Raw genomic sequence first — 25000 nt, 5'->3', positions numbered from 1 at the left:
AGCTTTTTTTGTAAAAATTAAATAATATTAAGGGCAAAACAGGAAGTGAAAATTACACCATAAGAGAAGTTATTTCAAGTTTTGACATTATATATAGTATAGATATAGATTAGTATGGATACAACATCCATATTTCTACTACATAATATTTTTAGCCCATCACTATTAAGTATCACAAAACTATAATAATTATTGACTTTAATATTATGTATGTTTAAAAATATATTATTTTTATTTGAAAGTCAATTTTTGATTTAAATATGAGTGATATATGATATGTTGTCGCTACTAATTAGTTGATATTAAACTCTAAAATGTTTGTGACTAATATATCAAATTACCATAAAAAGTGATACACTTTTAGATTATAATATTTATATATTGTTAGTGTAAAAATTTTGTAGAAAGTTAGTACATTAATTTATTATTCATATATATTATTTATATGTAAGATTTAATGATAATTAAATATGAATGATAAATAATATATTGAGAGTATAAAAACTCTTGTATCTTTTTCGTTCATGTTTGATTAACTAGACCAAACTAACATCAACAAAGTGTTGATCTAGTAATGTAATGACTAACTAGATGCTCAAAATCGAGAGTTCGATTATTAAGAGTGACATTTGTTGGAATGGACAGCCACCAATCCTAAAATAGAAAAATTGATTAATTCCTTACCCAAAAAGTGAGAGAATACGCTTTGTAGTACCAAATAAGCTGGACCAAACTAACCCAGCTCAGCTAAACAACCGGGTCGGGTCAGACCGTTGATTCCCCACATTTTTTTAATTGTGGGAGAAGACAGCCTGGTTCGAATTTCAATTTTCAGAAACAGCATAATCCATGCAAAATTACATCTATACCCAAATCAGTTCCACTTTCACCCCTCTTTCAATTTCATTGAGCAAGGATACAATAGTAATTTAACCTCACCTATCAAAATCACCACCACCGGAGAGAAAAAAAACAAATCCCCTCCATTTTTTTTCTTTCTCTTTTTCTCTGTTCAGATCTAACAACACCAAACCCTAACCCTAATTCCTAAATCCCCAATTCAATTTCTCGATTCGGTTCTACAATCTTCTCGAATCGACATGGGCGATTTCAACCTCGCCCTTGTAATCGTCGCTGTTGTGGTTTGCATCATCGTATTCCTCTTCAACGTTTACCTTCTCATCAATTACCAGCACCCCGATGATGTTAACCAAGCCTATTTCCCCAAATTCGTCGTCGTTTTGGGTCTCTCCGTTGCTGCCATTTCGATTCTTATGCTTCCCGCCGATGTCGCGAACCGGCAGGCGTGTCGCCACGCGGTATACAACGGCGCGTGTAGCCTCACGCTCCCTATGAAGACACTATGGCTTGTGATCTATATCGTTGATGCCGTACTCGTATTCTTCGTCATTCCCTTCGCTATGTTCTACTATGAAGGAGATCAGGACAAGTACGTTGTTCTTTTTTGTTTTTGTTTATTCAAATGAATATAGCATTTTTTTGAAGAAGACGAAGAAATTAAAAAAAATGATATTTTTTTTGTTTTGTTTATGAATTTGAGTTGTTTAATTGATGTTGGGTGGTTGTGGAATTTGTGTGCAGGAGTATTGGAAAGAGGATTAGGAGTGCGCTGTGTTGGGTGGTGACGACGGCGATAGTAATTGCTCTCATTCTGGGTATTTTGTATGGTATGTATTATTGCTCTTGGTTGTTGACTTTCTACTTTCAATAAAAACATGTACATTTCTCTTTTTGTGTGTGTTTTGTGTTAGTTGAAGTATATTTTCGAAGGATTAGGGGAACCTTGCTATGTTTGTGTGGTTTGATAATAGATTGGATTTGTTTAATGGGGATTTAGGTAGCTTGTCTTTTAACAGGAGAAAAATGTTGTTTACGTGTAATCTAGTGCACGTAGGCCAACAATTAAAACTAGAGGAGTGGTATAGAAACTGGCTGTTTGTGTGGCTTGTGACTTTTTAAATATTATTGCAATACTTTCTTTAGGATGAATCGGGTTTTCGGAACAGCGAATTCGATACGTGGTATGCAAGTTTAGATAGCAAATCTGTATCTATGAGTGGTATGTACTGCATTTGCAGGGATTTTTCAGTGAAGCACCACTTAGAAAGTTTTTGCTGTGTTCTTTTTCCATTGCTTTGTAACTGTTGTTTAAGTGTGCTGGATTAAGAAAAAAATGATTTAGTGTTGGATTAATGGCAACAGAAATTAGAGGACTTAAGCACTGCTGTACAGGAAATTAATTTTGCGTTTGCTCTTTGTAGCAGTGTTAGTTGGATTATAAGCAGGGGTAGCTGTTTCGTAGTTTATGTGACTGAAACTGTTTGGGCATTGTGGTTTCCTAATGTAGGATGGACAGATAAAAGGGGGAGTCTTGGACTAGGTGAAAAAAGGTGAAAAACAAGCAGACAGACAAATATTTTGAAATTGAAGTTAGAGACTCTGTTTTATTTCCTTTGTAGTTGGAAACTGAACATCCTTCCAAGTGTTTCTACATAAAATATAAAATACTGGACAATCTTGAGTGAACAATACAATCCACCTGCAACAAAAAGATACAATATGATCCACCTGCAATAAAATACAATATGATCCGCCTGCAATAAAGATACAATATGATCCGCCCAATAAAGATACAATATGATCCGCCCAATAAAGATACAATATGATCCGTCCAATAAAGATACAATATGATCCGCCCAATAAAAATACAATATGATCCACCCTCTTAATCTCAATTGAATATTTCAAATATGTGTCATTTCATATGAGCTTTAACCTGTGTTTGGTTGTAATCTTACAAATTTTTGTGATTGATATATTAGGGGTTGTTGGGAAGGTGGACTTCAGTGTTAGGCATCTCTCTTCATCCACAGCATCATTTCCTGGCTCATGGGGGGGCTTTACCAGTAGTCAGCAATGTATCGGTGGAAGTGGAGTCCACCAGGTTTTTTTCTTATTTTTTTCTCTGATAGATTATTTTTCATCTAGTTTTGTTGTTTTGAGAAGTAACTTTTTTGCTCTTTCTCATTCTGTTTTTATCCTCTCTGTCATTATGTTACAACAGTGCTCAGCATACTCCGCTAGTCCTTCATCAGAGAGAACATGGACCATGCGTGCTACTTTTCCAGAATATGTTGTTGCTCTTGCTACTATTGTTGGATCTGTGCTTTTCTCTGTAAGCTTATTCTTCAATCTTCATAAGATTTAATTATCTTGATGTTATAATTTCTGCTTCATATTCAGCCTAGATTTAAGCTGGTCCGGATAACCTTATTGTTTTAGCAAAAGAGATTGTTCTCTTTTTAGCATTTATTTGGATTCTGGGGAAGGGGAGAAAGAAAATTGATGGAAAGAAAATATAGAAAAGAGGACATGAAGAGTAAAGCACATTTTCTCTTCTATTGTTATTTGGATCAAGAGAGAAAAGAGAGAAAGAAAATGAAAAATATGATTTCCTCTAGTTTGGTTGTGTAGAAACTTGAGGAAAGAATATATATAGAGAAGACCTGTATGCCCATATCATATTATATAAGACATTATTTTTATATAAATGTGTAATTTTAAAACATTTCTCTTCATCTCCTAGTTTCTTCTCATAAGGAGAATGCTTTTTATGAACCCCACTATAATATTTTCCTCGTCCAAACAATAAAAAGCCAAATTCTTCCACTTTCAACCCTCCCAGTTTATTTCCTTTCATTGTCTCTTGAAACAATCAATTGGTTAGTTATCATGAGGTTTTTGGTTAGTGACCATGAGGTCTTGGTGAGGTTGCTACTTAGTGGCCATGAGGTTATGGGTTCAAATCTTGGAACAACCTATCCACTTGTGGGGGTAAGGTTGCGTACATCTACCATCCCTAGACCCCCTTGCGCACTGGACCAACCTTTTAAGTGTATGTGAATTAGGATAGTGTTATTCTTTTATCTTTAATGATTGATATGTTAAGTACCTAGATATCTAGCTGTTATTGCATGCAAGAAAAAGCTATCTCTTCTTATGGTTTTAAATCAGCCTTTCATACTATGTGAGTATAATGGTTTCCCTACTCTTGATAATAACAATTGGACTCATCATTCAATCCAGATATTTGGTGGCGTTGGCATTGCTTGTCTTCCACTGGGACTAATATTTTCATTTATCCGGCGTCCAAAGGCTGTTATTACTCGCTCACAGTATATTAAGGTGTTATTTGCTGTTACTGAAGGAGATATATTATATTGTTGATTATGAGTATTCCTTAATCATATGCCATCTTTATACTTATGGTGTGGTTGGTTATAATTGTAGGAAGCAACTGAGCTGGGTAAAAAAGCAAAAGAACTGAAGAAAGCTGCTCAATCACTCCATCAGGAAGAAAGAAGTGGTTCAAAGGGTAGAAAGTTTCGTAAAAATGTAAAGGAAGTAGAAAAGGTAAACAAACATTGGTTTTTGTTAGTAGCCTATTTTAAATACTTATGTGGAATTGTAGATTCCCTTGTTGGCATGGGCTTTTTAAATCATAATTTGAGGCAAACTATTTTAGCCCTTGCAGAAATATTGTATACAGTTACTAAATGGTTCATTGTTTGTGTTTTTCTAGTTATTTACTTTCCTATTCCCATTTGTAGGAATTGTTTCAACTAGAAGAAGATGTAAATCTTCTTGAAGAGATGTATCCACAAGGAGAAAAGGTAATCAGATTTCTAACTTTTTAACCTCTTGGCATAAACGTGTAATGAATTTTACACTGACTTGTCCTGCTTGAATGCAGGCTGAGACATCATGGGCACTAACAGTTATCGGTTATCTGGCAAAACTTGTTTTGGGAATTTTAGGGTAAGCAATGATATATAACAATAGAAGTTTCCATGAGTGCATGGTACTTGTAATGTGTTGTACTATTATGTTTTATGTTACAAAGATTTCCTTATTTGAACCTGTGTTATGTTTCCATAACTAACCTAAGTTTTGAAATCTGACAGGTTGATTGTTTCAATTGCTTGGGTTGCTCATATCATTATCTATCTATTAATTGATCCTCCTATTTCTCCTTTCTTGAATGTAGTTTTTATCAAGCTAGATGATGTATGGGGTATGTTGGAATACCTGTGCTTGTTATCTTTCCTCAGCTACGTAATGATAAATAACTAACTTAATAATATTCATTCAGTTGTTCTTATGTATTTTTGTCTTTTATCAGGCCTTCTCGGCACAGCGGCATTTGCATTTTTCTGCTTCTACCTTCTCCTTGCTGTGATTGCTGGTGCCATGATGGTTGGGCTGAGACTAGTTTTCGTTACTATACATCCTATGAAGTAATTCAGCTGTGAAGTCGGGTTATCATTTTACTCTATATATTGGTCATTTAATGCAATTATTGATCACTCACGATGTGAATGTATCTCTGGCAGGTGGGGAGGGACTCTGATGAATTCTTTTCTGTTCAATGTGGGCCTTATCCTTCTTTCTTCAATTAGGTCAGTATAGTCTGTACCTTACATTTAGAAATGGGATGTTAGATGTCTTGAATTTTAAGTTTCTGCCTCAGAGCATGATAAAGTTTATAATATTGCTTTTTATTCTTGTTTAGTTACATGTATCATGAAGATAGAGTTTCAAAAGAGTATAATTTTTAAATGGTGATACTGTTCCACTGATTTTTCCTTTTGGGATTTTTTAATTTGAAGTAGCAAGTAGGCTGCAGAGTTAACGAAATCCTTGTCTGAGTAGAATTACAAGTGTTTCTGAGTGTAGCAAGTAGTATTCTTATAAAGTGTAAAGCACTTGTTATGCTTTCATCATAATGCTGTGACATCGTTTGCGGAAGGTTTGATAGTTTTACTTTTTCAGTGTGATCCAGTTCTGCTCCACCGCATTTGCGTACTATGCTCAAGCTACTGCAGCACAGGAAATATTTGGCCATACTTTGGAGTCTCTCCGAGGAATTAAATATTTGTACAAGTGAGTGAAGTTGAACTTCTTCTTACCCTGGTCCCATTCACATTCTATAAGTAAAAAATGGAACCTTTTTGCTATCTATCAATATATAGACTACAGAATGGAATGGCTCTCTTATTGTTCCAACTCCAATAAACCCCTTATTCCCAGTTAAGGTTCTATATGGAATCATGCTTCACTTACCAAAATCATAATTTAATATAGTTCGACTCGTTCTGTCACATTACAGGTACAATGTATTTCAGATTGCATTTGTTGCTTTTGCTGGATTGACCTTTGTGTATTATGCTGCCTTTGTAAGTTTTACATTGGAAAATCTTATTTCCCTCTTCATTTTTTTTGAGTACTACCAAGGGTATCTCCTCACTTTTTTGGGTAAGAAACTAATTTCTTTCGGGGTTTATGGCTGCCCCTCCCAACAAGTGTCGCTTCCAGGAATCTAACACTCGACCATGGGGATCCAGTGGGGCCTTACACCACTAGACCAACACCTTGTTGGTATTTCCCTATTCATGTTTGTTAATATTCTTGCTGATCCTAAAGAGTTTTATAATATGTGTTAATATCAGGGATGGAGAAGAAAAAAGCCTAGTGGCAGGTTTCAATTATCTACATGAGGCATACCTTAGCTTGGAAGAGTGTGTTATTTGGGGAGCTATCAGAGAATACTTGACTCATCATAACCAATTTAAGTGATTTTTTTATATATATATATATTCATGATGTTTTGGCCTAGTTTTGTTTCATGTTGAAAAAAGCTATAGTAAAAGCTGATCCATCATGATCTGAGTAGAATCATTATTTGGGGTGCTTGTGTTTGCCTCTTTCATCACATGTGTATTACTTTGTTTGATTTGTTTTGTTCTACATTCTTCCAAGTATGTAAATTAAAGGTATCATTACAAGCACACTACACTACTCTCATGTAATGCAATTCTTGTTGCCAAGTAAAAAGTTGTACCACCATTTTTCTAAATTGTTATTTTTGTTTTCTTATGATCATGTTTTTGTAACACATTCATTTGTATTATTAGGTTTCTTATGACAACAACTGTGCTTGTGTAATTATCAAGTTATGTTATCTACTTCTACAAATATATTCAATAAACAACAAAAATTAAGTCTTAGTTCTACTTGAGGGGATTTAGTATCTCAATAAAAATATGAGTGCTAATAATTTTGGGAACATAATAAGAGTTGAAAAAATATGAGTGCTAATAACATATTAGTTTATAAGTATATTTATAAAGTTTAGCTTTAAAGTTTAATATTTTTTTTATAAATATTATTAGTTTTGGAAAAAGAAAAAGAGTTGTAAAGTTAGGGGTGCCAATAAGATGATTAAGGTGCCAATAAAATTAGGGTTTCACTTTCCAAATTATTTAGGTGTAACTAGATTTAATACGATTAATCTAAAATTTCACCGATTCAACCCTTCATTCAATTAAAATAATAAATTATAATTGTTTTTTCTAAAAGAATCTCTTTCCCTCTTTTACCCTTTGATTCCTATTGATCCATTCTCATGCCCACCCTTTCTTCAATTCTAACTATTTGAGTTTAGTTTTCCCTCAAATCCCAAATTCAGTAAAAATAAAACCCTAATTTTATCTCAGATCTCTCTCAATTGGGTTATGGAAATGTCTTCTAGCCCTCGCACCGTTGAAGAGATCTTCAAAGACTATAACGCTCGAAGAATCGGTGTTGTTCGTGCTTTGACTCATGGTTAATACTCTTTCCAAATTCTTATCTGGGTCTCATTCTTTTCACAATAATATCTCAAAGTTCTTAACTTTATCTCTTTCTTTTTTCTCAGATGTTGATGAATTTTATGGACTCTGTGATCCTGGTAAGGTTTATATATGGATCTGATTTAATTAATTAAAATAATTAACTCTTTCTATTAATTGATGTAACAAAGAACTCTTTTTTGATGTTGTTTCTATTTGTTTAGTTTCTTGGGTGTGTGAATTGTGCATGTTTTTGTTGGTGTTAGTCAAAGTTGACTTTTTTAACTGAATTTGAGGAAAATAACAAAAATGGGTTTGCCAAAATATAAAAAAGTCAAAGTTTTTGCATGGTTTTTGTCATGTTTAGTTTTTGCCCTAAAGTTCAATTTTACTAGGTTTGAATTGTTCTGTGTCTTTGAGTAAGTTACTTAATGTGCCACACTTGTGATCCAGGTTTATTTGCTGGATTTTAGTTTCAAGTAAACTGAAACTTAAATCAAGTATCAAAACTCAAAAGTTGAAATTTCCCGGGTTTATTATACTACTACAGCCGAATAACAACCAAGCCTTTTATCACTAAGCGAGGTTGTCCACATTGATCAAACAATATCATAATGTCCTGTCATAAATCATGTTTATATATAAACCACCATTTATATCTAAATCCTTCTTAATGGTTTTGTAACAATTTTTAGTAATTTATGTATCCTTGCATTAAATTCAAAGTTTCTCGGGTGCTTTTTTAAGATAAGGAGAACTTGTGCCTCTATGGACATCCGAATGAAACATGGGAAGTAACTCTGCCAGCAGAGGAAGTTCCACCGGAGCTCCCTGAGCCAGCCCTTGGAATCAATTTTGCTAGAGACGGTATGAACCGCAGGGACTGGCTGTCTCTCGTTGCTGTTCACAGTGATTCATGGTTGCTTTCCGTGGCATTTTATCTTGGAGCTCGTCTTAATCGCAATGAAAGGTATAATTTATAGCTTCATGGAGGTTCATACACTTGATGGTAATTGAGTTTGTTTGTCTCTCTCTGTTAAGGACATGCATAAGCACATTGTTTAATGTTGAAGTATATGGGTAAAATATTGAGTTATTGGTTGCTATAGGCGGCTAAATCTAAAGTAGTCATTGTGATGGTACATTCATAAACACACCGTTGTTTGCTTTTTCTTTCATTAGATTGTTTGAGGTACTAAGAGGATTAAAGAGCCTAGAGATACTTGAGGGAAATATATGTAATAGATTTAATTTTATCATTTGTGTGGTAGCATATATGCACACTGAAGCTATATTTCTGCTGATTTCCCCGTATTGCTTTCCCTTCAATAATAAGGTACCATGATTTCAAGACGTGAATCGATACAACTTACACCGTCTATTGGATTTCCTTGCTCCTATTGTAGTTTTGTTTTATTTGCATCTGCTGCAACTTGCCACATCTTTCTGTCCATTGATGGTTCCCCTTATTCTTTATGACAGGAAACGTTTATTTAGCTTGATCAACGATCTTCCCACAGTTTTTGAAGTTGTTACCGACAGGAAACCAATTAAAGAAAAGCCCACTGTGGATAGTGGAAGCAAATCTCGAGGAAGCACCAAGGTTAGCATGTTTCTCTTTACTATCTACAATCATTTCTTTGTCGCCACCAAGAGTTAGTTTAAAGACTTGGTGTGGTAATTCCCGTGCTTTCTGAAGTTGCTTCGAATATATTTAATGACAAGACTTAGGAAAGTGATATAAGCACTAGGTTGCCTCTTTTTGTGTAGCTAACTTCCGGAAGCAGATTTCGGGAAGTACAGACAGATACTAAACTTCGTCTTGGAATATCTGGATCCCAATACCGATGTGTTACAGTACAAATACTATTAGCTTATTAAGAGCTTATGAGTTATGACTATAATTAAGGCTTTCAGGATGTGCTTTTACGCTGCGATATCGATATTCGGCATTTGATTCAACCTTATATGTTTATCTGCAGAGATCTAATGATGGGCAAGTTAAAACCAACCCAAGGATTGATGATGGTTATGAGGATGAAGAAGATGAGCATAGCGAAACCCTTTGCGGTAGCTGTGGTGGCAATTACATCGGCGACGAGTTTTGGATCGGCTGTGATATATGTGAAAGATGGTTCCATGGGAAATGTGTGAAGATTACACCTGCAAAGGCTGATAGCATTAAGCAATACAAATGTCCTACATGCACCTTAAGGAAGGGTAGGCCTTAGGGTGAAGAAAATATGTGAAGTTGCATACATTCTGTGGCAATATTGTTACATCATGTAGTGATTATAATCTATGTATGATGGGGTTTAATTTCTCAGGGATTAAATTTGTTTTTCACAAAGTTGAATGCTTATAGTATGTTATATAATATTTTACAAAATTCTAATTTGTTAATCAATTCATATTTTCTTTAATGTACACATTTGCATAGCTTTGTTTTACTTTGTTTCAGAAAAATAATAGGTGGTTATTTCATCATTTTCTTCTAATTCTTGATTTTCTGTTTTTATGTATAGGTAAGTTCATTCATATTTATGTGGGCTTTGAAGAAAGGCACATAATGAAGCCACTATATGGCTTCTCATTGGGGATGGAGATCTGTTGTCTTCAAACTTGTCCCTAACTAATAACAATGAATCAAAATGGATAAAGTCATGACTATTTAATTTTTTTAGCTGACATGACATAATATGATTGATTTGGGACAGACTTTGGGACATGATTTGAAACAGCAGATCCTTGTCTCCTTACAAGGAACAAAGATCACAAATCAAAAAAGAAATCATGTCTAAATGTCCCTTGCCAATCACATTTCAATAAATAATAAAATAATAGTAGTTTTTATTTTTAAAATTTTTCTTTTTTTATTAAGTACCACTTTTTAATTTGATGAGATACAAATGAGGACAAAAAATAGGACAGAATTATGAAGGAGTACTTATATAGATTATAACAAAAAATATATTAGTGCGTCTCAGATTATTTCATTACCCAGACTTGAATTTGTTTAACAGTGAGTTTCAAAAACTTTGATCCCAATATCTATGAGTCAAAAAACTCAGACCCAACCCATTATAAATATTACAAACGAGTACTTATATGTTCGAGTATCTATTATTATCCTTACTTATGAAATGTTTAAGCTTTCTTGTGTATTGAAGATAAATAAACACATCATTTTCACCATCTTCTGTCATTGACATGGTATGATTGAACCATACACGCTATTTCCAAAAATTGGAAATGTGATTGAATTCAGTTTCTAAAAATACGTAAAATTTATACACTGTTAGATTAAAGATTTATACACATACACTACATCATATATTATTTATTTTAATTACTTTGTCTAAAAAGTCAAAGATGATTAAATATAAATTCATTTTAGAATTATATTGCTAATTGCTCATTGATAGCTACATAATAGAAACTTGTCTAAACAACTAGAACTAGAAATAACATAACAAACTTTTGGTATCACTTTCTTCTTATAGTTTTAAAACCACCCATAATAGTTTGCCATTTAAATTAAATTTATGTCATTTGTGATTGAAACGACAAAATATAATTGATCCTAGGTTTGTACTCTAGGAATAAGTTATTGGCATCTAATTAATTCTATGAATTTTTAATTATATGATTTAACCACTACAAATTTCTATAATAAATTTCTCATATAATTTCTACCATAATTGAATGTACAGAAACATATTTTGCAACATATTTTGTTCAACAATTATTCTCAGCATTATTGTAACTAGTATCATATATTATACATTCTGAATCTTGAAATTATATGTTGATCTAATGATTAGGATGAATGGTTTAAGGAATGAAGTGAAAGAGGTTGAAAGTTCGATTTTCACCTACAATAAATACTAGACTAAATTACACTGACACTCCTGAGTTTTAGCAAAATTACACAAACCACCCCTTACTTTTTTACACCTACGCAAACCTATAATTTTTATACTTTCATTACACTGATCACTCATGCACGAAAAATAAGTGTAATCTTTTAAACAAAAAATATGATAAATACAGTTTAGTTAAACAAAATATGGTATATTGTAGTGACAAGTCCAAATAATATATGAGTCAATACATCATTATTATTTTTGGTTCTTTACGATATAATATAAAACTGAAATACTAACATATTAATATTTGCCGATAAAAAAATTATCATATATTATATTATCTTTCCTTTACCATCCCTAACATTGAGCTTTAGGAAGCATCCCACTAGGGCAACATTACAATAGGTAAAGGTATTTTTATGGACAACACTATCACCATTATTAATTTTCTTACCTTAATTGACCAAAGCAACAACTCAGAATTGAGATAAGAAAACACATATATAAAGGAACATATATTATTCAACTTATCCTTACATATAAGACATAGATAGTACATTGAACCATCCACTATACTATAGGGTCAATGTGTCCATTTATTTAAGATTCAAACCAAACTTGTCCCTTAAAAATACCAACATATTAGAATCATGTTTGAGAAGTCAAAGATTCCATTATTTGTGCTTTACCACAAGGACCTTTTGTCCTAATGTAAAGTCTATATTCATCAAATGTCATTGGTGAATATAGGGCAGGCTTTTCATTTGTCACAAGCTCTTTTGCAGGTTCAATCAATAAATCACTTTTGGGATTATAAAAAAAAGCTAAGGAAACACGATCTTGGTTTGGATTCACAATCACCCTGTGTTCTACACTCTTGTATATTGCATTGCTCATAACCTAACAAATAAAATATTCATTATATTAGTCTTGAAATGTCATGAAAATACATAAGCAATTTTGCAACCTATTTTTTATATAACAAAAAAAATATTTACCACCCATATATTTATTTTGGATTTGGGTCATGTAATTTTTTTTTTCTCCCATGTGATTATGTGGTGCAAAAAGTTAGATGATGATGCTGTACATAAAATTACATAAATCTTCATGGTGACATTAATAAAATCTCCTTATATCTATAGTCATATCTACTTCACGTGATTACAAGAATGAAAAATAACATGAATATATAACTAAAGTATGAACCAGGATTCTTGTCCCTAAAGTTTTCTGTTTTCATGTTCCAAACAAATTATATACACTAAATAGTATAAAAATGATATTTTTTATTTTTTTTATTTTTCTTTTCAAGTAGGTGTCAACTTTCAATTAGTTTGGGACACAATGAGACGTAAAAAAATGGGAGAGCGGATCCCATTCCTAAAGTATTGGTTGTTTTGAATATTTTGAAACATTTAAAAACGTGAACAATTTTCAATACATCTTTCTAATTCTAATAAATGTTGTCTTAGAAACTCTATCTATTATTGCCATTATGTTATAATAGACCAAAAAGTCGTTGGTCTAGTCATATAAGGTCTCATTAGATGTCCAAATAGGTCAAAGCTCTAATTTTCGATTCATGTGAGTGACATTTATTGGGAGAGACAATCATGCACACTAAAATGGATTAGTTCTTTACCCCTGAGAGATACTCTTAATTATACCAAAAATATATATATAGTTACAATAAAAAATGAACATTTTAGAGAGAGTTAGAACCTGAATTTGATCACCAATGTTAATGACAAAAGCATTAGGAACAGGCTTAACAGTGATCCAATCATTTCCTCTACGAACTTGAAGTCCAGAAACAAAGTCATCAGGTAGAAGAATTGTCATACCACCAGGGTCTGAGTGAGAAGATAGTCCAAAAGTAAGGTCAGGTTGAGGGCACTTTGGATAGAAACATACCCTTAAACAACCTCCAACTTCATTTTCTCCACCAAATGCATTCATAAGGTAATCTTCTTTTAGACCAAGATTTTTTGACATCATTTTAAGGACACTTCCTCCTAGCTTCACCACTTCTTCACCATATTCATTAATCACTTCCCTATATATTATCACAACAATAACAATTAGGGTGAATAATATGTGCATCATTTACCATTTATTTGTATTATTTTTATTTCAGAGTCGATAATGATAAAATATGAATGGTGGATGATATAGCAACATCTTTTTCGCTTCTTTATAATGATAAAAATTAGTGATAAGATTTGTATAATCAATATGAAGTGCTCTAACCATAAACCAAATTGAAATAAAAGTCATGCATAGATTTATCATCTTAAATAGAGATAAATTTCTAAAACAACTTTAACCACATATGTATTTGATATATGAAAACAAAACAATTATACAATGTTCACATTTTGTTTGTATGAGAAATAAAATATATATGAAGTATTTTTTAAGAAAAAAAATATGGGAAGAATGATGTAAATAATTAAAGAAAGTAACGTACAAATATCAATATACAAATTACTGGCTTCTCTATATATTAGGTAGAAAAAATTGAATATGTCACCATCCATTTATTGGTATATAATTTATTTCTATAAGGGCTATTTTGTTCTATTCTCCACTATCGTAATTTTATTTGTATTTTGTAATAACAATGATGTTATTTCATTTATATTAAAAATGGAATAAACGTAAAGGATATATATTTTTTGGTGTGAAAATGACACTAGTGCTTTTTACAATTTGCTTCAATCTGGCTTTGCTATATATATATATCACCACGTTTTGCATGTTTGTATAGAGTCATGACTCATGAACGTGTTTACGTTTGAAAAAGTGTTTAACAAGTGTGATACTTTACAAGTCACTGAGTCAGGGTTGAACTTTTCAAAAAGCGCATGTGTAACACGGCTTCCTTCTCCGACAAGAATATGATGTCTCAAACTGTGTTTTAAATCATATTCCAACCCAATAAAAATATACCATATTAATTAAAAATTCATAATTTTTCTGTTTTTCCTTCAATATCATTAATCCGAAACATAATTTAAAACATTATTTAAGACATCATATTCTTATCCTCCTACACCATCCATTTGACAGCTTCAAATTTTTTAAAATTACTTTTCAACATTATATAGTTATAACACCTTAATTAGTTGGTAGCCCATTAATATGTTACAAATATTAATTAAATATACTTACCTACAGCTATGTCTTACCAAACAAGAAAAATCAGAAAATAACAACCTAGAAGCAGAAGAAAACAATTCACATAATATGAATAAATAAATACACTCTTATTTTATAATTTTTTATAAGCAAATATATTGAAGGAGCATGCTTAACCAATATATAGGTTAACGTTTCAGGAAATTTTTATGTCCATTTAATTAAATTATTTTTTATTATGTATTTTCTAAATATATGTACAAAAATAATTAAAAAAATATACACTATCAAATACGAAATTTATGTCATAACTACAATTTATGTAATTGTTGTCCACCAATATTTATATACATAGAATCTTATAACATAATTATTATTTGATTTTAGTCTATCAATCTTATTTTCTGCACCCACACTTTAATACCTGTCCCAAGTTTAGAATGTGAAATAATTTACTTATTGGTAGTGAATACTAAACATTATCCATAAATTTAACCTACTAAAATTAGATTAATAACGATGAACTTAGATATTCTACGTGTGATGTTAGGTTCCAACATGAGTGCAACTATTTTGACAAAGAAAAGTACTAAAACCAAAGAGAGATTGGAGAAATAGTACACTTAAAGTTGTAAACTTGTACGATATATAGTTGTTAAAATTTTAGACAACTTTCCCCATAACATTATATTCTATAACATAAAGTAAAAGTATCATATCATAAAATATTAAAATTGTACGTATGAGAGTTAAAAAAATTAAAGTCATAAGGTAGTCATATAATCAAGTTGAAGTGTTTAATGAATGAAATGAAGGAGGTTGTAGGTTCGAGTTTCAGTCATAAGAAGTTAAAAAAAGAGTTATAAAATAGTCTAATAGTTAGTGTGAAGGAAGTTGAGAATTCGAGTTTCATCCACAACAAATACTAATATACTAATATATACCGATAAAAAAGAAGAGTTGTTAAAAATAGATGTTGATGAAATATATATTATATGCAAACCTTAAGGATTGTGGAATTGAAGGCCACTTAGCTTGGTTCCTAAGAGAAGGAGGCATATAATGGAGAAAAAAGTAGTCACTCCAATCCAAAATGGCACCTTCTTTCACACCCAAACGACTTCCATAACCCTCATAAGTTATAGGATCATTAGCATACACCTCTTTCTCTTCAAGTGGTTGGTTAAAAAACTCACGCCACAATTCCCTAGCACTCTTCATCAACTCATGGCTAACACCATGGTTCACCACTTGGAAGAAACCCCACTCCTTGCACGCCTCGGCGACTCGGCGGAGCACCTCGTCACGGAGGGTTTGGTCCTCACCATAAAGGTCTTGAAGGTCAATTATAGGAATGTCAATAGGGTCATCATTTTGAGAAGCAACATGGTTTGGAACAAAAGTTGTGTTCAAATTGGTGGGTCTTTGAGAGTGTGGTTTGATGTAACATGTTGGAATTGAAGTTAAGCCACTTTCAGCTAAGGATTGGACACGAACCACAGGTTGTGGCCATGCTTGGAAAGAAATCATTTTGATTTGTTAGAGAATAAATAAAAGTGGCTAAGGTAGTGAAGCACAAAGATGAAAAGGGATTGGAGAGAAAGTAGTTTAAGTGTGTTTTTGATAGTGTGATTGAGAACAACTAAGTGAAGGGATATATATATAGATGAATATATAGCATGACATGCTAAAATATATTTGGGCAACGTGATTAAATTGAATTGCTACTTGTGTGTGAGTTGTGAACATAATAATCTCTGCCAAATTTGTTCTCTTACACTTTCTTTTATCCCATGTGTCAAATAAAAGTCTCGCCTCACCTTTTGGTAAAGAACAAATCTTTTTTCGGGGCGTGTAATTGTCATTCCGAACAAATATCGTGCTAATGAATCAAATTCTTGACATTTTAGTCGTTCTGAGGTTAAACAGAATCTCACATAATTAGACTCACATCTTGTTAGTAAGTTAAGTGATTTATTATATACACACATTGAAGAAAATATATTTTCACAACTTTTTCTATAATACTCATTTTTATATCTACTTAGTAACAATATATTAAATTAAGTTTTGTTTTAAAAATAACTTTGGTTAATGACTAATTTCAGATGGTTATTTTTTTTATTGAGTAATGATATTTTTATACTTTTTCTTCTACACTCTTTTACATTTCATATTTTATTTTATTTTTCTTGGTTTTTTTATCATCACTTCATGAATTATATCTTCAATCAAAACTCCTTCACCTCTTTCTACATCTCTCTTTCATAGACTATTTACATTTAAAAAGATAAAGCATTATAAATGAGATTATTTTAATCAAATTGTATTAAATATTTACACAGTTTAATTAGTCCTAAACTATTTATATATCAAAAGTAATTATTTATATTTCTAGTCCTAAACTATGTATAGTGAGGGAATATGACATGAAGATATTGATGAGTTAATGTATTGCGTGTCGACTGATATTGATGGAGATGATTGAAATATGTGATGCGGTGTGATTTTTTTAGGTTCTACTTTTATTCTCTTGGGTAAGAAATTAATTCATTTCGAGATTTATAATTGTTTTTTCAATAAATATTGTTCACAGGAATTGAATACTTAATATTAAAATCCAATGAGATATTACATTACTAGATCAACGCCTTATTTATTATCGATTTGCACTGACGGCAGTGCGGCTCACATAATAATGCATACATGAAACAGAAAGGGTCCACAACCTGGTTGAATTATGACAGTGTGAACATCTACAATCCTATTTCCACATCTCTTTCATTTTCTTTACTATTTTTCAATTATATTTTATATTTAAGCAATATAAATTCATCATCAATTACGAATAATATTATACCCTTTTATACTTAGGCTTCAATTTATTATTATAAACAGAAGAAACAAAAATATAAAAAATGAAAAATATCAAACTCCTAAGTGAAATTGTCTTAAGTTTTAACCCATACACTTTTTTTGAGGTTGCGGGCTCTTTCTTTATTTGAGCTTTTTTACAAGTGAAATTTTACTAATGACATGAGATAAAAGAGAAACCAAATATATAATACACCAAAAAAGAGAGAGGGAAGCCTATAAAAAACAACCGTAGTCCAAACAAAAATGAAAAATACACTAGCAATAATATTACAAGCTTAAAACCGAATTAAAAATTCATTCAAATCAAAATATGATATCGGCTTTATGTTTTTTTTTTAATTCGTAACCAAGATTTAAACTTTATCTCATCCATTACTTACTTCATAGACTTCCTTCTTGTTAAAGATTATCGAATTTCTACAATTCCAACCATCTAAAACACAAAATAAACTTCTTTCAAATAACCCCTTTAACTTAGAGAAAATGTTGAAGTATATGAGTCTTTCCAATTGGAGGTAACACCATAGCGAGACCCGACCATCGGTAGAGAAGTTGACAAGTTTAATAAGAGAAATGACGAGAGAAAAAGAAATGATCTAATAGTTTCTAGATGAGCATTACCCCATTCACACATTAGATAGTTGCCGATAATAGTAACACCCCTCTTGGTTAAGTTCTACTATCTGAGAATTCTATCCATGATAATTCTTCAAGCAAGTGAGTGAATCTTCAAAGGCACCAAAGATTTCCAAACTAAATGCCACAACTTCGATCCTCTCACATTAGATAGTTGTCGATAATAGTAACACCCATCTTGGCTAAGTTCCACTAACAAGGAATTATATATAGGATAGTTCTTCAACCAAGTGCAGAATCTTCAAGGGCGCCAAAGATTTCCAAACCAAATGTCGCAACTTTCAATCTTCTGATCTAGAATCATTCATATTCCAAATAACTTTATATGCCGACTTGACCGTATAAGTATTTGACATATCATAAATCCAAATCCAATTGTCTTCTATTACCTTCTTAATGGATATAATATTGATAAGCTTTAGGAGATCCTCAAACAAAAAAATTTCTCATTTGAAAAGTTCTATGCTCCAAGGTATATGTCAATTCCATAATCCATCTCTCCATAAACCTAACTCGCCAATCTGAGCCTCTTCATCCGAGTGCTGAAGAATTTTAGTTTTATTTTGGGTTTTTGGTTTGGATATTATTTCTTCCTTATTATGGTTTACAAATTTCTGTATAGAATAACCTATTTGTTAATCAACTTATTTGTAAAACAAGAAAAAGAAATAAAAGGTGGCATGTTTAGAAGATGAGTTAATTTAATTTTTTAGTTTATAATTTCACAGTTTAGAATCAAAATCTAAGGAAAATCTATATCAAATCATGATAGGTGGAATACTTATCGTGATAACTAATTTTCAAAATTATATTGCATGTATTTGTTGAAAGAAGGTTAAAAATAAATTAGTACTTATTAGAAGATTTAAAGTATACCAAAAGATTATATGCTTTATTACATGCATGTATTACTAATGAAGTATTAGGACAATGTTTGTGATTAGTGCCACCCTCTAAATAAAATCTTTAAAATTGAAATTGTTAAAACAACATTTAACATATCAACTATGCATAAAGGTTTGAAAGTGAAATACATGTTTTATATTACTCTTTTGGGGTAATATTACACAAATTAAGGAATGTAGTTATATCATTAAATTTAATAATTAGTTGTAATTTTCAAAGTTGACCCCTTATTAAACGGATTTACTCAAATCTCTTTCCACCCAATTAATTGATGATTTTCTCTTTCTAATCAATTAATATAGTGATATTTTAGTAACAAAATCATTTAATATGTATTGAACTTTAAAAATATACTTCTAAAAAAACTAAAATCCTAAAAATATCTAATAAAAAGGATACGATCAAGTATGAAATTTACTTCATCACAGCACTTTGATATATAATTTTGCAACAGAAAATAAAATGAGAAACATTTTGGTTAATAGTAGCAGAATAGCTTACATGTAATATTTTATGCACAAGTGGATATTCATCAATTTTTCAGGCAGAAAAAAAAGTAGTTCAATAATTGAAACAATATCATTTTGGTTAATAATTTTTTCACATAAAAAAGGTAAGCAATATCTCAAGTTCGAGTCTTTTGAATGAAAAAAATATTCACTGAGAAAATTAGCCTCACATATTTTATGTTCCATTTGTATTTTCCCCAAGTCAAAATCTAACCTGGCCTATCTACCTTATATTTCACTTTGGTGGATTAGAAGCCCTAATCTGAAATCAATTTACTTTAAAATTGATTTGTAAGTCTCTACTAATTCAAAATGAGTGAAGAAAATTTATTCTGCAAAACTCATATAATACTTATTTTTCCATGCAACTTGAAACTTCAATTAAAAATAACCAAATTCTTTACTACTCAAACCTAAACTGATCGCATAAGTTTATTCAGAGAACAATTAGAATTAATGTTGTAATCCAGTGTTAATAGATTAACAATATATATAGTTAATTGATTAACTGATTTGTTATTTCAATTTGTTAAAGTGAATTTTGTATGTCATAATCGATTAATGAACATAGTTAATCTATTACCTGGTTAACAATTTTGTTTTTTGTTTTCTGTTTTAATAGTTTTTATATATAAGTGGGTATTCCCCTAATCTTTCTTTGTATCAATTTAGTAATGAAAATAATGAAATATATTGAGAAGGGTTATTCATTTCAATAGAATTTTGATTCTTTATTCTTTTCTTCCGATCCTTCTTTAAGCTTTTTTCTCATTCCTTCATTTCTCATACCAAGAACTTTTATGGTCTTGTAGGTGATATTTTTGCACTTTAGAAATTAAAGTGCTTAAGAATTTAAGAATTGTTGAATACGATTAACAATTAAAATCCTTGTAACTTAATTAATGATTTCACTTTATAATGTTTATAGTTTGGTCTACATTAATCAAATAGTACTTACTTCAATAATTGTTATTTAACAAATCCAAAGTTGAATGAAATACTTGATTCCCTAAATATGTGCCAGCAAAAAAAAAATGTAGTAAAATTTTATAAGGTAGCACAAAATTTACATTTTACCTATAAAAGAAATCAGTAAAATTCTCCTTTATATGCATAGCCATAAACAAATATAGAAGGTTCACCATATGTATGATCAGAAACATAGATATTAATGAGTGATTCAAAGTTTGACATAAAATAACAAGACATTTATTGAAAGCTTTTGAAAGTTGAAAGTAAAGGTTCTAGATTTGTATAAAATACAAAAGATTGAGTACATGCATTACAGTATTATTGCTTGGTTGTATTGGTACTTGCTAGATACTTATCTAAATATACCCAACACCCTTTTTAAATTCAAATTCTATGTTAATAAATAAAAATACAATTATTATTTTGAGGTTAAAAAATTAATTGTCTCTTTACCACATAAAAATATAAATATTCTTTACATCAATGCCAACTAAGGAATAATAGGAGGGATATACACGTACTATAAAAGAAATTAGTTCTTTTATTAATAATGTGAGTGAAGAGATATATGTTTAGTTCAAAAATATCAATGTTTTTTCACTTTGAAATATTTTACAACATTTAATGAAATGAATAATGATATATTAATCAATAAGTTCATCTAATAAAATAAAATATCTACTTATATTTAAACCTTTCATTAACATGGAAATATGTCACCTCATGTCTACCTTATTATGAGTGACCAAAAAAATTTGTTTTTTAAATACATATGAATGTATGTGTCTTTTTATATCAATTATGCTACAACTATACTTAATTAAATTACACATATTAATAAAAATAGTTAATTTTCTTGATTGTTTAAAAAATATATTACAATTGAAGAAAAAATAGAAATACTCAATAATAGAGACAATGGAAGAAAAAATACTACATATATAAAAATATAAAATATCTTACAAAAATAATAAAACTCAAACTTGGAATATAAGAGTTAAATAAAGTATAAATGACCACTAAACCAATTAGATCGGAATATTTATCAGATCATTTTATAAAAAATATATATCATTTTTGCTTAATAATGCTAGCAGAAAAACTTCAAATAAAATTAGGTATAATGTACATTTTAAAGGATTTGGATAAAACCTAAATGTTGCATCGATTTTTAACCATTATTACATTATAATCCGGACCAAGTTACAATACATTCCAAGCACATTACAAAACATATTATTTAGATACATTGTCTTGGTAGCATGTATAAAAAAACATTTTAAGAAGAATATATATACCTTTCATTTTCTATTTAATAAGTCATGCAAGAGAAGATTCAGCATATATTTTTTTTATAACTAACACCATTATAATAAATAAATCTCTTTCGAAATATATGATTATCTTTTATAATAAGTATTGATTTCAAAAGTCAAATATTAACTTATAATATTATATTATATTTTGAAATCTAACAAAACATAATATTACCACAAAAATAACTCTTTATTAATAGAGTTACAATATTTATATTTGTATTATTTATATTCTTATCAAATCAAATTAATCGATTCTTAGCATTTTAGTAGTATATATGTCTGAATGCGTCACTCTCAACATTCAACTGCATTAAAACACTTCAATTTTTTTACCATATGGTAGTATATATCAAAAATAAAAACTAACAAAATTTAAAAAAAAAATGGTATTCAAACCCTTCACCTTATTGGGATATTATACTTGTAATTCATCTCTTCAATCATTTTACTTCACCATTATTACATTTACCAATCCTCAAAATAAATTTTATGGGAAAAAAATCTTAAAAAGTAAAAAAAAATCTTTGCCGACAAGTCCTACACCACACATTCAACTAGTTTATGGCTTTGTGGGGACCTTCGAGATTGTTGTCAAGTGGGAAACATTCGTTTCCACATTTCTAAAATGTTCACGTGATAATAATATATTCTTGGATCATGTTAACCATAATGGTAACATTTCCCTATATCAAGTGTAACATTGTTTTAAGGTTTTTTTTTAAAAGAAATGTCATAAATAATTTTAGCAATAGTTTTTTATACATTAAAGCATCATTTTTATGGGTATATACCACTTGAGCTGAAGTGTTTTTTTTTAAGGAAAAATATATATTTTGCAATATAATTATGCCCTAACATATATGATTTTAAAATTGCAATGTAGTAAACTTATGGTTAGTTGATATATATAGCTTGTTTAGTATATGCTACTAATATCCTGTATTCATGAGAGGCAATATTCTTTGAAACAAAATATATCCGCTTAAATTAAAACAACTCCAATCATTTGATTTACATGATAGTATTATATATAGGAATTCCTAAATTAAAGAAGTCATGAAATATATCTTAGTATATCATATATAATTTCTCCGAATTTTCTTATATCTTCTAGGATATTTAGGTAACCCTCCAAAATTCACTAACAAAAAAATCAATGTGATTAATTAATTAATATAGTTAAAATACCCATACATCTTTTTTTCTATAATCAAACCTTATCATTTAACTAATAGTAAACTGCACTGACATCATTTGAGTTTTAGGCGAAATAGGTAAAGATAATATGATAAAGAAAATTATTAGTAGTGGCCCCTGAATCAAACGTAAGCATCCCGAAACTTCAGGGGCTTATGATCTGATGCTTCAAACTAGAAAAACACCTCATGGTACTAAATGATTTACCTCTTACGTATATGGCCCTAACTTGGATCTCACGATGTGGTTCCTGTGTAACATCCTGAATTTTCTGTCTATATTTTATTAATTTATTATTTTAATAACGATTAATTTTAGAAATTAATAGGTATTGAATTAGACTAAATCGTAGTTGAGTGTTAGTCTTGTTTTGTGATTTCATATTTTATGGAAAATTTTCATAATTTTCTGTGATGGAAAGTTTTTGAGCTGCTGTCGGGCTCAAATTCGCCCGAATTCGACCCAATAATGTGTTTTTGTGTTTCGTAACTCGGAATTGAATTCAGGTTGCGCCATTGGCTTCGAAATATTATTTCGAGTCAAGATAGAGATCAAGTTTGTCTAGAACGCATTTCTAATTATTTTTCACTCCGAATTCCGTGTTTCAAAGTTCTAACCGTAAACCGAAATTGCGAGATTTTTATTATCAGACCGGGTATTAGCCGACAATACTTGGGAATGGTTTAATCGAGAATGTGTCATCGAAAAGGTCACATCACTTTCATGTAAGAAGTTTGCTTGTTAAACAAGCAAAAATACATATTCTCTTACACAAAATCTCCTAAATCACTCAACAAATCCTCTCACTCTACCACCATTAGACACATCACATATGTTAGTCTAAATCTATTTACCTTGCATTAAAATTTCTGATTTGATGAGGGTGAGGCTCTCCTATAAATACCTCACCTCATTCTCTCATTTTTACACTAAATTTCCTATACAAACTAAGAGTTTGAGAGGAGATCGGATTAAGTAAACTCACCTGCAAACAGAGAACCTAGCGATCCGACGCACTCAGGTAAGGGAGAATACATCGTGACATAATGGTGTCTGAATATGACACCCGGATCTCCTAAACTATCTCAAAAGTTTGGAGTTATATTTGTGTATTAAGAAAACCCATACTTAATCAATTATTTTGCGTGCCTGGATTTTGTACGAATACTTTCTTAAGTTGTATGATTAGGATAGCTTAAAATATCAAGTATTGTGGTGGCTATCCATGAAGGAACACCACTCGAGAAACTAAAATGCATTAGGATCGAAAACAACGGAGAGTTTCGATCCGGTAGCCCAAAAGGGCGAGGAAAATGGTCTTGGTAATTGGACCACCTCGCCCGGGCGAGCCCGCCTCATTCAGGTGAGAGAGAAAACATCGTGACACAATGGTGTCCGAATATGCATATGGACCTCCAAAATCCCTCAGAAGTTTGGAGTTGCCTTGGATATTAAGAAAACTTGTACTTAGTAATCAATTGCCTGTTTGTTTGGATTAAGTACAACAAGATTTCTTATACTGATTTGTATTATGTTTATATATGCAAATACCATGTTTACTCTTGAATTTATAATGTTTGAATGATTATTATGGGAATGATATGTATGTGATAATTGTTAAATTCAAGGTTTAAAAACATGTGATATAAATGAAAAATATTTTCCTTGAGAAAAGTAATTAAAATGATACTCGGGCTCCTCGCTTGAGTGAGAAGTATTTAGAGAAAAAAAGTGTTTTAGCTCGGGGCGAGACAGCTCTCGCTTGAGCTAAAATAGGCACAAGAGAACTGATTGTTTTCTCACTTAAGCGAGACAACTCTCACTTAAGCTACAAATGCCTCAAAAATGGATGTGCCCTCGCTTGAGCCAGACAACTCTCG

At 30.8% G+C, this 25000-nt stretch overlaps 3 protein-coding genes across 4 annotated transcripts; 2 read left to right on the top strand and 1 right to left on the bottom strand.

Moving 5' to 3' along the window:
* On the top strand, nt 899–6938 carry LOC109352645 (LIMR family protein At5g01460-like). Its single transcript, XM_019594794.1, has 14 exons — nt 899–1450; nt 1603–1688; nt 2844–2965; nt 3086–3196; nt 4108–4206; nt 4312–4434; nt 4632–4694; nt 4775–4839; nt 4986–5095; nt 5204–5318; nt 5415–5480; nt 5854–5964; nt 6191–6257; nt 6531–6938. The coding sequence occupies exons 1-14, from the start codon at nt 1101–1103 to the stop codon at nt 6576–6578; spliced, it is 1536 nt and encodes a 511-aa protein (XP_019450339.1). The 5' UTR covers nt 899–1100; the 3' UTR covers nt 6579–6938.
* Nucleotides 7431–24157, top strand: LOC109352647 (PHD finger protein ALFIN-LIKE 1-like). Of its 2 annotated transcripts, XM_019594796.1 has the most exons (6): nt 7431–7686; nt 7778–7810; nt 8439–8661; nt 9174–9294; nt 9674–10055; nt 24147–24157. In XM_019594796.1, the coding sequence occupies exons 1-5, from the start codon at nt 7596–7598 to the stop codon at nt 9920–9922; spliced, it is 717 nt and encodes a 238-aa protein (XP_019450341.1). In that variant the 5' UTR covers nt 7431–7595; the 3' UTR covers nt 9923–10055; nt 24147–24157. The 2 variants fall into 2 exon arrangements, with proteins under 2 accessions (XP_019450341.1, XP_019450342.1); XM_019594797.1 differs by lacking the exons at nt 7431–7686; nt 7778–7810 and adding an exon at nt 7849–8144.
* On the bottom strand, nt 12043–16338 carry LOC109352646 (1-aminocyclopropane-1-carboxylate oxidase 1-like). Its single transcript, XM_019594795.1, has 3 exons — nt 15708–16338; nt 13286–13619; nt 12043–12460 (listed from the first exon to the last, which is right to left on the bottom strand). Exons 1-3 carry the CDS (start codon nt 16232–16234, stop codon nt 12209–12211), a joined length of 1113 nt encoding a protein of 370 aa, XP_019450340.1. The 5' UTR covers nt 16235–16338; the 3' UTR covers nt 12043–12208.

This window comes from Lupinus angustifolius, chromosome LG07 (assembly GCF_001865875.1).
Source record: "Lupinus angustifolius cultivar Tanjil chromosome LG07, LupAngTanjil_v1.0, whole genome shotgun sequence".
Taxonomy (NCBI): Eukaryota; Viridiplantae; Streptophyta; class Magnoliopsida; order Fabales; family Fabaceae; genus Lupinus; species Lupinus angustifolius.
Note: the sequence above shows the minus strand (reverse complement) of the source record. Positions and strands in the feature narration are given on the sequence as shown.

Excerpts from the sequence above, each read along its gene's own strand:
- LOC109352647 (XM_019594796.1), top strand. The coding sequence starts at position 7,596 with ATGGAAATGTCTTCTAGCCCTCGCACCGTTGAAGAGATCTTCAAAGAC. Across the intron at positions 7,687-7,777 it reads TGTTCGTGCTTTGACTCATG|ATGTTGATGAATTTTATGGA; the intron begins GTTAATACTCTT and ends CTTTTTTCTCAG. Across the intron at positions 7,811-8,438 it reads TTATGGACTCTGTGATCCTG|ATAAGGAGAACTTGTGCCTC; the intron begins GTAAGGTTTATA and ends TGCTTTTTTAAG.
- LOC109352646 (XM_019594795.1), bottom strand. The coding sequence starts at position 16,234 with ATGATTTCTTTCCAAGCATGGCCACAACCTGTGGTTCGTGTCCAATCC. Across the intron at positions 13,620-15,707 it reads TCAATTCCACAATCCTTAAG|GGAAGTGATTAATGAATATG; the intron begins GTTTGCATATAA and ends GATAATATATAG. Across the intron at positions 12,461-13,285 it reads ACATTGGTGATCAAATTCAG|GTTATGAGCAATGCAATATA; the intron begins GTTCTAACTCTC and ends TTTATTTGTTAG.
- LOC109352645 (XM_019594794.1), top strand. The coding sequence starts at position 1,101 with ATGGGCGATTTCAACCTCGCCCTTGTAATCGTCGCTGTTGTGGTTTGC. Across the intron at positions 3,197-4,107 it reads TTGGATCTGTGCTTTTCTCT|ATATTTGGTGGCGTTGGCAT; the intron begins GTAAGCTTATTC and ends CATTCAATCCAG. Across the intron at positions 5,481-5,853 it reads ATCCTTCTTTCTTCAATTAG|TGTGATCCAGTTCTGCTCCA; the intron begins GTCAGTATAGTC and ends TTACTTTTTCAG.